The sequence below is a fragment of the Olea europaea genome, unplaced genomic scaffold (genome assembly GCF_002742605.1).
Source record: "Olea europaea var. sylvestris unplaced genomic scaffold, O_europaea_v1 scaffold3014, whole genome shotgun sequence".
Lineage (NCBI taxonomy): Eukaryota > Viridiplantae > Streptophyta > Magnoliopsida > Lamiales > Oleaceae > Olea > Olea europaea.
Genome location: NW_019248804.1, coordinates 31,214 through 42,285, shown reverse-complemented (window position 1 = coordinate 42,285; position 11,072 = coordinate 31,214). Strand labels below are relative to the sequence as shown.

At 38.5% G+C, this 11,072-nt stretch overlaps 1 protein-coding gene across 1 annotated transcript in view; it reads right to left on the bottom strand.

The window, feature by feature from the left end:
- LOC111384809 (probable sugar phosphate/phosphate translocator At3g14410) overlaps positions 1 to 2,265 on the bottom strand; it is a 4,614-nt gene extending 2,349 nt beyond the window's left edge. The window contains exons 1-3 of the mRNA XM_023009140.1: positions 2,118 to 2,265; positions 284 to 391; positions 152 to 186 (exon numbers count right to left, since the gene is read on the bottom strand). Of these exons, the coding sequence (XP_022864908.1) occupies positions 152 to 186; positions 284 to 391; positions 2,118 to 2,219 (245 nt within the window). The 5' untranslated portion in view covers positions 2,220 to 2,265. The remainder of the gene's footprint in view (positions 1 to 151; positions 187 to 283; positions 392 to 2,117) is intronic.
- Between the last annotated feature and the right edge of the window lie 8,807 nt (positions 2,266 to 11,072).

Genomic DNA, 11,072 nt, shown 5'->3' with positions numbered 1-11,072 from the left:
GGTGGGGGGGGGGGGGGGGGGGGGGGCGGAGCATTGTATTAATGACCCAAAGAGGTTCAACCCATTAATAAAAAGCTATCAATTCTATACATGGTTTATCATCCCATAATAAATTATGCAACTTCGAATAACAGACAAAAAGAGTACTCACATTTGCAAAGTCATCCCTTCTTCAACTTTCATAATCTGCAAAGTAAACATGAACAAAAATTTTAGCCAGAAGTAATAGTCATGAATACCAATATCCAAAAGATGAAACTTAGCATCCTGTCATCATAATTACCTTGAGAACTTTAGTAAGCGTAAAACATAATACAGAGGAGAAGACCATGTGAAGTAAGGTCAGTCCAAGAGGATAAGGAAAGTTAATTTCCTTTGATGAAAGAACCCACTGCATTTTTATAAAAAATTGAAAGTATATTAGCATGTGAACAAATTTTGCAATCAACTATCCGGCTGCAGCATTCAAACAACAGCAACCACAAACAAATTGGTAATGGTAATTGATTATTTTCGTTGTTTTAAACTTATTTCCACTTTTACATAGAGAGAAGCAGAAGAAAAGGCAAACAGGAAGGTTATAAAGCTGCATCTCTAGCAACGTCTTCCGGGCACATACAGAAGCATGTCTTGCAGATGCATGCATGAGCATGAAAGAAACATTAAACATTGAAATGCTCCACTTGAATCATAAATGACACAAAGAGCGAATGTTCTAAGAGAATCTCCAAGAAACTCTTCAAATTTAAAGAGCATCTTGTGCATAATTGAAAGCAACTTATATTTCAAGAGAAATTTTTGACACGATCTAACAAACTCTTTATTTTACATTTTTCAGCAATCATTTATTTTTCCCTTATTTTTTAATTAATATATATTAAAGATGATAATGGCTCAAATATTTAAATATAGTTTAAATAATATAAGAAGTGGAGCATTGAAGCTTGCAATTTATTAGATCCAATCATTGTAAAATACAATTAGAGAGTGCACTTGGCTCTCGACATGTAGAGAGCCAAATCCACCCTCCATTTTGAAAATTTAAACTGAAGTGCTTGTCGGAACCCATTTTTAAGGATTGAATCTTTGAAATAAAAAGCATCTTACATTTAAAGAGTCTCAAATAAATACTAAACCAATGGTGCATAAAACTTGCAGATCTCTAAAGGTCAATAGTATCCTAGAGGCAAGCAGAAAACACGAAGATTTCAGCAGAAGACGGGACTGCAAAATGTCACGAGTATGAATTAGCCTTGAAAATATACGACTGTAAGTGTCTCTCTTTATCATTGGATGACATAAACACATCCAGAAAGCCTTCCATAATAAAAGAAAATTCCGACAGACAGAAGGTACAATGCAGCCAAGGATTTCCCTTAGGTAGTACTCACATATCACCATTTCATTCACATATACAGAGAAGAATCCCATGGTGCACCAAAAGACTATGACTTTCCATTTTTTTATTTTTTTTTTTGTAGAGGGTACAAATCTATCTTTCTGACTAACAAAAAATCACATTTAGCATAAGTACAAAATCTATAAACATCTATTCCCAAAATTGTCAAGAATAATTCTTAGTTGCAGACTGCAGTTCAGTCACCATGTCATGGGGTGGCTTTCCTAAACACACCAAGTCAATCTCAATAACATGTAATTCTTAGTCAGTACAAATATCCTACATTAATGACTTATGTCACTTAATTACTTCGAATAATCCTACTTTAACAGTTATGATCACCCACAGTTAATCATGCTTATGTACTTAAAGCATTACAAAGAAGAACTACTTATTAATGGAATCGATCTAACCACGTAATTCGATTTCTCATCCATTAACACATATCACCACGGTCCACACCATGCCAGGGAAAATGTCAACGAATGAAGCATTTGGAGAACGCCCTAAACTGCTTCCTTTGTCAAAATTGGCGTTGCTCGCTTGCATTATGCTTAGCTTAACTGGGTCTAATTAATCAAACACTTGACAAAGTTTTCCTCTAATCATACTGTTGTAAAACGCTACACAGCAAGTTATAATCATGGTTATCACAATTCTTACATACGTTTACAGTCACAGGTTTTTTAAAGTAAGAATTTGAAAACCGCAATAGTACCTTGTTGAAGAAGATCTGGCCACTGGAGAGCGCGATATAGAGCAAAATATAGGCGTAGGTTACAAACACTTCTCCGACACATTTACTGTTTCGATCTGCCATTACTACCCAGTGAGTCAATTCACACTCAAATATTTAAAAGCATGGTTTTTTTGTTTTTTTTTTTGTTTTTTTTTTTTTTGATATCCGGTGTCCTAGACTAAATCCTGGAACCCAAGACCCTTACCCCTAGAACTTTGAAAGGGATAAATCGCGGATTATGCCTCAACTGGATCACAGGTTCCCCTATCTTCTGTACACTCCTGCGCACAAGAGACCCTCCTTCATAGTGATTGCTCCATACCAAATATTTGGTCTCAGGTTCCCACCAGAAATCGAACTCTCCACCTTGCCGATGGAAGCAAGACAATATTGATTGATCCACCAGTTGAGCTGTGCCCCGAGGGGCCTTAAAAGCATGGGTTCTTCCGCGACGGGGAGTGGGCAAAGAGTGAGCAAATACATGGAAATGACATTTGGACGGTAGCAAATTTTAGTATTGGCCTTTGAATCATTAAATGAATAAAAAAAAGTTAAAATGTAAGTTTATACTAAAAGGGTGATTTTACCCTTCACTATACACCCGACTGTTAGAAAAAATTCAAACTGACCGATCGACTTTCGAAGAAAACCGACGCCAACTGCCTGAAGAACGACCGATCAACCACCTGCCGAAAATACCAACGTTCAATCCATACCTGCACGCTACTATTCCGGTTAATTTTGGCGCTTGAAGTTTATTATTACAAGTTCCAGTTTTTAGATTCATTATTTTTACTTTTATTCGGTTTAAATTCATCATCATGTAAAGTTGTTAGATTGTGGGTGTGAATAGGGTGAAAATGTGAATTTTTTGTAATTTTTGGACCTCTCCATCGTCGACAATGGCGATTTCGCCTGCGGGAAGACGACGACTGTTAACAGTCGAGTCGATTCGACTGTTAACAGTCGGCTAACAATCGGGTATCCGACTGTTAACAGTTTGAACCGACGGCCCAATCATTGTTAACAGTCATGGGCCGACTGTTAAACAGTCATGGTCCGACTGTTAACAGTCGGTCCAGTGATTGTTTATTTATTTTATTTTTTCAATTTTTATAATTAATTTATTTTTTTATTTGATTAAATAATTATGTTATTTATTTATTTTTTATAATTGTCTTTTATTTTATTTATATAATTTAATTATTTAATTTTTATAATTGTCTTTTATTTATATAATTTAATAATTGTATATTATCTAAAATTAACAATTTATTTTGTTCCTTTTATTTTTGTTTTTATGAAATAATCTTTGAATATTTTTTTTCAAATTTATTTAGATAATATATTTCTTTTTTAAATTTTTTAAAAATGCATTTAATTTGAAATTTTTTGTTCATAAATATATTTTCCAAATGATTACAAGATTAATTTGATTAAACAATAATTATGTTAATTTTTTTTATAATTCCCTTTTTTTATATAATTTAATAATTGAATAGATAATGTTGTCCGAAATTAACAATTTATTTTGTTCCTTTTATTTTTCTTTTATGAAATAATCTTTGATTTTGTTCTAATTTATCTAAATAATATTTATATTCTTTATTTTTTTAAAATGTATTTAATTTGAATTTTTTTTTTTTGTAAATATATCTTCCAAATGAAATATACAAGATAAACTAAATTATTTTAATTTTTAAATTTGCATTGAATTTATTTTGTTATTAGCGTCAATGTCTTGCGTATTGTATGATAGTTATAATTCGGTTGCCTTGATTTTTTGAGATTATGCGCTACTTTATTATCTATTGTTCGATATTCTAACATTTGAATTTTTGCAGGATGGAGTATCATTTAGATGGGGAGTTGAGACGGATGGAAAGCTACTTGGAACAGTAGCTTTGAGAGTTTTACTGCGGTGTTGGAGCTGCTTGATGATTATCACAGAGATATACTGCGACAGTCCTTTTTGTGGCCACTGTACCAGAAGCGAGAGGTGCAGTACTCAGGACAGATCATCGATGCACTTCTATGTCGACTTTTGAGGCCAGTCAATGGCGATTCCCTCCACTTCAACCTCGGGGGTAAGGTCGTCAGTTTCTCGATTTATGAGTTTAGCTTGATCACTGGACTGAGAATTACGGGCGACGATGCAGCCATTGAGAAAAGCAATAAGCTGTACAAGATATACTTCCAGGGACATGGGTCAGTGCATCTACCCGAGTTGATGGTTGCGATTAGGGGGTGCGACCAGATGTTAGATAGATTGAAATTTGGGCTGGCCTACATCCTCGAGAGTGTGATGAGGTGTCATCACAAGAAGACTGTCATCGACATTTTTCATTTGGAAGTTGTTGATGACATTGATGCGTTCAACAACTATCCATGGGACCAGAGATGCTATGAGGACACCGTACATGTCTTCATCAGATTACACTCGAGGCCCAGGGGGTCAATGCGTAAATACGATACATACGGGTTGCCCTTAGCGGTGCACGTAAATGTTTAATATAATTAAAGTTAAAGTTTTAGTATATTACATTTATGTATAATAAGTGTATGTGTTGCAAATTTGGGTGTATGAGACAGTCCCTGCACTAGGAGCCCGCTTCGCGAAACGAGGAGAGACACGATGCCCTCGAACGCATCATTGGAGATCGTCGCGAGCGGAGGAATGTCCCAAAGGGAAACAGTTATCGGCCCTCCTCGACAATCCTCAGGTAAGTATTATGCATTTGTGATTTATATTATACGTAGTTTAAACATGTTTACATGATCGTTAACTAGTTCAAATGTCAATATGTCAACTTGAAGTCATACCTGAGTTGACGTCGTCGATGGAAGAGGAGGCTCGGGGTCTTGTGCGGGATGTAGGCGTTCCGCACACCGAAGACAAGCATATGTCTGATCCGATTGTGGACCGAGATTGGGTATGTGAATTAAATATAATTTATTGAATATCGTCGACATATAAATTTATTAAATAATTTTTAATGTTATTTATGTAGGAGGGCGATCCAGCTGATCGGCGATCACCTCCGTCAAGGGTATCGCCGCCACCATTGGCATCACCTCCGCCGAGGGCATCGCTACCGACAGTGGCATCGCCTCTACCATTGACATCGCCACCGCCGAGGGTATCTCCTTCTCCCTCGTCCAGACACATCCCCCGTGTATCATCGACACACACTGATGATTTGTATGCCCGTCTGACTAGATTTATAGCGGAGGAGGTTGGCGCGCTATGACGAGAGTTGACTGAGAGGGTCGATGATCTGGGACGAGAGTTGACCGGGAGGGTCGACGATCTGACGGGGAAGGTCGACTATCTGATAGGGAGGGTCGAAGATATGGGACGAGAGTTGAAAGGGAGGGTTGACGATATATCCCATGATGTTGGAATGCTACGGTCTTGCGTTGTCGACCTTCAGGATGCGGTAGCGACACTTAGAGAAAATTTAGCCGCTAGGCGATGGGGGGACAGAGGGAATGGTGGAGATGATCGAGATGGTGGCAGAGATAGCAATGGAGAGGGGGGTCACCCAAATTTTTGGCATGATGAGACATTAGAGTCATTCTAATTGTCTATGGAAGGGAATAGGTTGGCCCCGAGGGAGGGCGACGGGGGGAGGCACCGATGGGAGAGACGGAGGAGGTGGCGACAGAGGGGGAGGCCCCGATGGGAGGGGCGGAGGAGGTGGCGACGGAGGGGGAGGCATCGATGGGGGGGACGGATGAGGTGGCAACGGAGGAGGTGGCCCAGATGGGAGGGGCGGATGAGGTGGCGACGGAAGAGGGGGCCCCGGAGGGTGAGAGGACGCCCATCGTGATTGAGGGTAAGAGACATGCTGTTGATGAGACGGAGCATGTGGTCGGCAAGAGGTTGAGAGTGTCATCATAATATGTTGTTTCCCCCTTCACGGTTGAGGCCAAGAGGAGGACGTTCATCGATGGGACGTACCTGAACTTATTCAGAGAGGTGACAATGCCAAGTGGAAAGCATTCGAGACGGAGTGGAGGATAATTATCCCCGGGTAAGTATTGTTTGATTTTAATAAAGCACTGTATGCTAACTCCTCTATGCTTATTTTAACATTTCCCTATTTTTTCAGAGCTAACCGCACGATAGGTAACCAGACGGTCTCGGACGCTTACAAGTGGTTCCACGATATCACGACTTTGGGAGCTTGGCTCGCCGACAATGTAAGTGAACTATTCATTTCGTGTTTTGTATGTATACGTCACTTTGTGTTTATTAAATGAATAACAAATAATTTTTTGGTGTTTCTTGATGAAGCACATCGACCTGGTCATGAACTTGCTGCGAGATCGAGCTCAGAGACATTCAAAATCATTTGACGTCCATGGTCGAGTCATATTAAACACCGAGTTCCTGCGTGCCGTTACCATAGAGTATCAGTCGCTCCAACTTATGGGTAACAAGTATACGGTGCCAGAATATATGCTCGAGTGGGTTATAGGATTGTCACCGAGTGTCGGGGGAAAACCATGGGAGGGTTGTACACATATGTACATTCCAGCGTGCATCAATAAGCACTATGTTACGCTGGAGATCGTTTTTCCTGACACGACTATATATGTGTACGACCCAGATCATTCATGTTTGACACAAGGCCAGTTAGAGCAAAACTTGGAGTCCGTAGCTGTAATTGTCCCTATGATGGCCAAACAAGCGGGGATGACTGTACAGGACAGATTGTAGATTGTTCGGAACACGACGACATCACGACAGTCCGTAAGGTAAGTGTTTGAATTTTGTTGTTTTCATCTTTCAGATTTAGTTTTTTAGTTGCACAGTACTGAACTGATCCATTCTTGTTCAATTGTAGCGGCGACTGCGGCATATTTGTCATTAAGTACGTTGAATTTTTAAGTATAGGACATAAGGTTGATGGAATCAACCAATCGTGGATACAGAACTGGAGAAAGAAGTTAGCATGTGATTTGTTCGAATTTAATGCTGACCTATAAATTTGTATTAAATATATGTAACATTCGAATTGTAAATTTAAATATTTTTTGTGATTATGAAATAATTGTAAATTTGTGTTCGGTGTATATAACATTCACATTATAAATGTAATTATTTATATTATTATGAAATAATTGTAAATTTGTGTTCAATGTATATAATTATTTTTCTGTAAGTTGATTTTTTGTTATTTTACACATATGCTTAGAATGGAACTAATGTTTCCATGTGAATCATTATAAATACCGTTTATTAAGAATAAATATAGAACATTGAACATTTATGAAGAACAAATATTGAACGTACCTGTCTAATTGTCACTTGGGGGAATTTAACTGGTACAAAATTGTCGAGTGTGCTCTATGGCTCTGCACCTGCCACACCTACGCGGTCGAGGAAACTCTCTAGTAGATGGTATTCTAGATGTACTTGGACGTCCAGGACCACGCGGTTCAACTGCTGGTGGCAACAAATCATTAAGCGGGAAAATGTGATCTGGAACTTCCCACTCTGTTTCATTCGGTAGAGGAAATATAGTCTCCGCATATGCTGTTCTCCAAGATTCAGTTGTATAATACAAAGAGCATAACGTTTTTGTTGCAAAGCTCGATACATGGCCACTGTAACTGCATGCTCACATGAAAAACTCTCCAACTGAAATCTCGTACAAGTGCATGTGTTATCAGTCAAGTCCACCATATATGCCATATTACGTGCACAATGCACGGAGAAGCGGAACTCGTCTAGTGTTTTCACATTCAACTTACTCACAACCTCTGCTGCCTTAAAGAGTTTCTCCTCTTGAGCTGGGGCCAGTACGCTACTACAACTCTGTGATGCCCCACATCGGTCATAAAACCACTGTTGCAGCTTGTTACGAATGTTCTCAATCATTGCGAGAATTGGTAACTCTCGATCCTTCTTAAACAATGCATTGAGAGACTCCGCGTTATTCGACGTCATCATGTTGTATCAACGTCCTAGAAAGTATGACCGGGCCCAATGTTCGATCCCCATGTTCGTCAGATACTCCAACGCCGGTAATGATTTACTTCTTATCTCAAACATGAACTTATTATACTTTTCAGCACTGTAGGCTTCGGCTGCTCTTCTGAACAATGAAACGATGCCTTTGCCCTGATACCTAGTTTTAAAATTACCTTGTATATGGTACATGCAATACCCATGATGTGCCTCTGGAAAAACTTCAGCGATACCGTTTATTATAGACTGTCATCGATCGGTTACAAAGGCAAGGTCTTCGACTTCCCCGATCACTTCCCTCAGTTTCGAAAAGAACCAACGCATTGACAGATCATTCTCGCTGTCGACTATGCCGAATGCAATATCGTAAATTTGGATATTGGTGTCTTAACATGTAACAATAATTAATTTGCCTTAATATTTAGCTTTCAGAGTTGTACCATTAACTAGAATTACGGGTCGCATTGCATTTTGAAAACCCCGAATACATTATCCAAGAGCCATGAAGAAATACTTAAAACAATTATCGCTCCCCGTCTCAATAAAAAATGTCGTGCCAGGATTAGTTCTCCCCATGTTATGGCAATACCTGGCCAATTTAGCATAGCTCTCCTCAGCCGATCCCATTAAATCCTCCAATGCACATTCTTTGACCTTCCAGGCTTTCTGGTAGTTCATGACCACTCCATACTCTTGACGGACGTCGTTAATGATGTCCAAAGGTCTGTAGATCGTCCGTGGATCCTGATACTTGTGCATTATCTATCGACCAATAAACCATGCGCAAACTTGCATGTGATCATTTCGAAGAACTCCCACTTCGCAAGTATGCTCCCGTGAATACTTACGAATTACGAAGCACTCATTTGTGTCCATCTTAGTTGCTCTCAAGCGCCAATTGCAACTACCTTCGACGCAGGCAACTGTTAACAATAACTTGTTTGATTTCTTTACCTTGAACTCAATGTTATATTTTAATGTCAGCCGGTGCACAGCTTCCTACAAATCTTTCTTGGTTTCAAACAGTTGCTCGACATACAAGTCCTTGTAATCGGGAGCCACATGGGAAAAATTGGAGGACGGTCCACTTATTCCAACTTGTGGGCTCCCACCCGGCTCATGTCTCTGTCGGGATAAAACAATCAAATTCTCATTTGTAAACTCGTTTATATTCTCACTGTCTTCAACCGTCGATGAAATTCTGCACGTAACAACGACATCACGATCAGAAGCAACTGTCTCAGGAATAACCACATCATCCGCAAGAACTATCTTCACTGTCTCCCAAAAACCTCGATCATTGTTATCTGCCCTATCTGAATCTTCGCGTTCACTTTCGATAACATCCTTCGTAATTAAAGTCACACCAAGAACTTCGGAGTCCGATACATTTTATTCAATTCTAATAGATAATTCAATTCAACATCATTAGTAACGAATACTAGTGGCATCGGAATGGATGAATCTCCATAACCGTTGAATAGATATCTCAATTGTATATCGTATTGAGATTGATCGACATTCAGCTTATTTTGCAAATCGTGATACATTTCTAAGTATGGTGTACTCTCTGTTATGGGAATTGCAATACAACCACGTATGTCACTCGTCCATCTCCATTCCCACCGATTATTTTCATTCAATTCGAAATCATCGAAATAACAACGGGGATTATCATATCTGCATGAGGAAATGGATTTAATCAACTTTATTTATTAATTATAAGAAAAAATTGTAGAACCCCAAATAATTCTAGACACCTTAGTGGCACTAAGACATGAATATTGGATAACTAAAGTATACTTCAGACTTTTGTCTCATTTGAGACCCATTTTCGACATAGGAAACATTTGATTTGGAAAATTATATATAAATAAAAGTTGTAGCTCTTTAAGTTAGCTTTCCAACGCACCTTGAATTACCTAAATTAGATATCGGGAGAAGAAGTTATGATAGAAACACTGAAAGCTGTGTAGTGTCAATTGGACTACACCCGGTCGACTGAAGCTGCCTGAAATGAAAATTCTCGTTTTTCTCTAGAATTTAAATATTTATCTTCATCAATTATTTTCTCAAAGGGCCACCCATGTTTTTGGCAATAAAAATCCCACTAAATTGAAGCATTTAACATCAAACTTAAATGACACCCATATTTTCTCTCTTAAATGAAATTTGACCCTTCATTTGCTTTAAGTTATGGGATATTTACCTATAAATAGAGACCTCATTTCACTCATTTTTTCTCACACCAAAAGCAAGAGCTTTTACATACTAAAAAAAGAGTTCCAAGAGAGAAAAAGAGGGAGGAAAACTATTTTTCCTAGAAGTTTAAGAAGTGTTTGAAGCATCAATTCTCAACGATTTTCAAACATCCAAGGAGTGCATTTCTTTCAACGTCCAAGTTTCATCGAAGTTTTCAATCCAAGTTTTTACAGTTTCAAAAGCATCAATCAAGGTAGGTAGAGGTGCAATGTGTTTAATCGTGTTAAGTTATAAGTTTCGATTCATGTTAATGTTTGTATATCAAATGGTACTCCGGTACGGCATATCCCTCTATGTTAATGATTGTATGTCAAATGGTACTCCGGTATGACATACCCCTCTATGTTGAAGAAATGTTCGTATGTCAAATGGTGCCATCGGGTACGGCATACCCCTTCATGTCAAATGGTGCCTCCGGGTACGGCATGTACGAAAAGTTATAAAGTTAATGTTTTGAAATGTATAGCTTGATCACGAATGCACCTATGACACTTATTGAGTTTTTCAACTCACGGGTTTAATCACATCTCTACAGATTGAAAGAATTCTACCTCGGGCATGGATGGAGGAGAAGATAGAGAGTGATGCAACGAGCCCATGGAAATCTGTTGAATAAATGATTTGGATTTATTTTTATGAAATGTTTTCCAATGTTATTTCTTTAAAGTTTTGAATAATGCAGAATGCGAGAA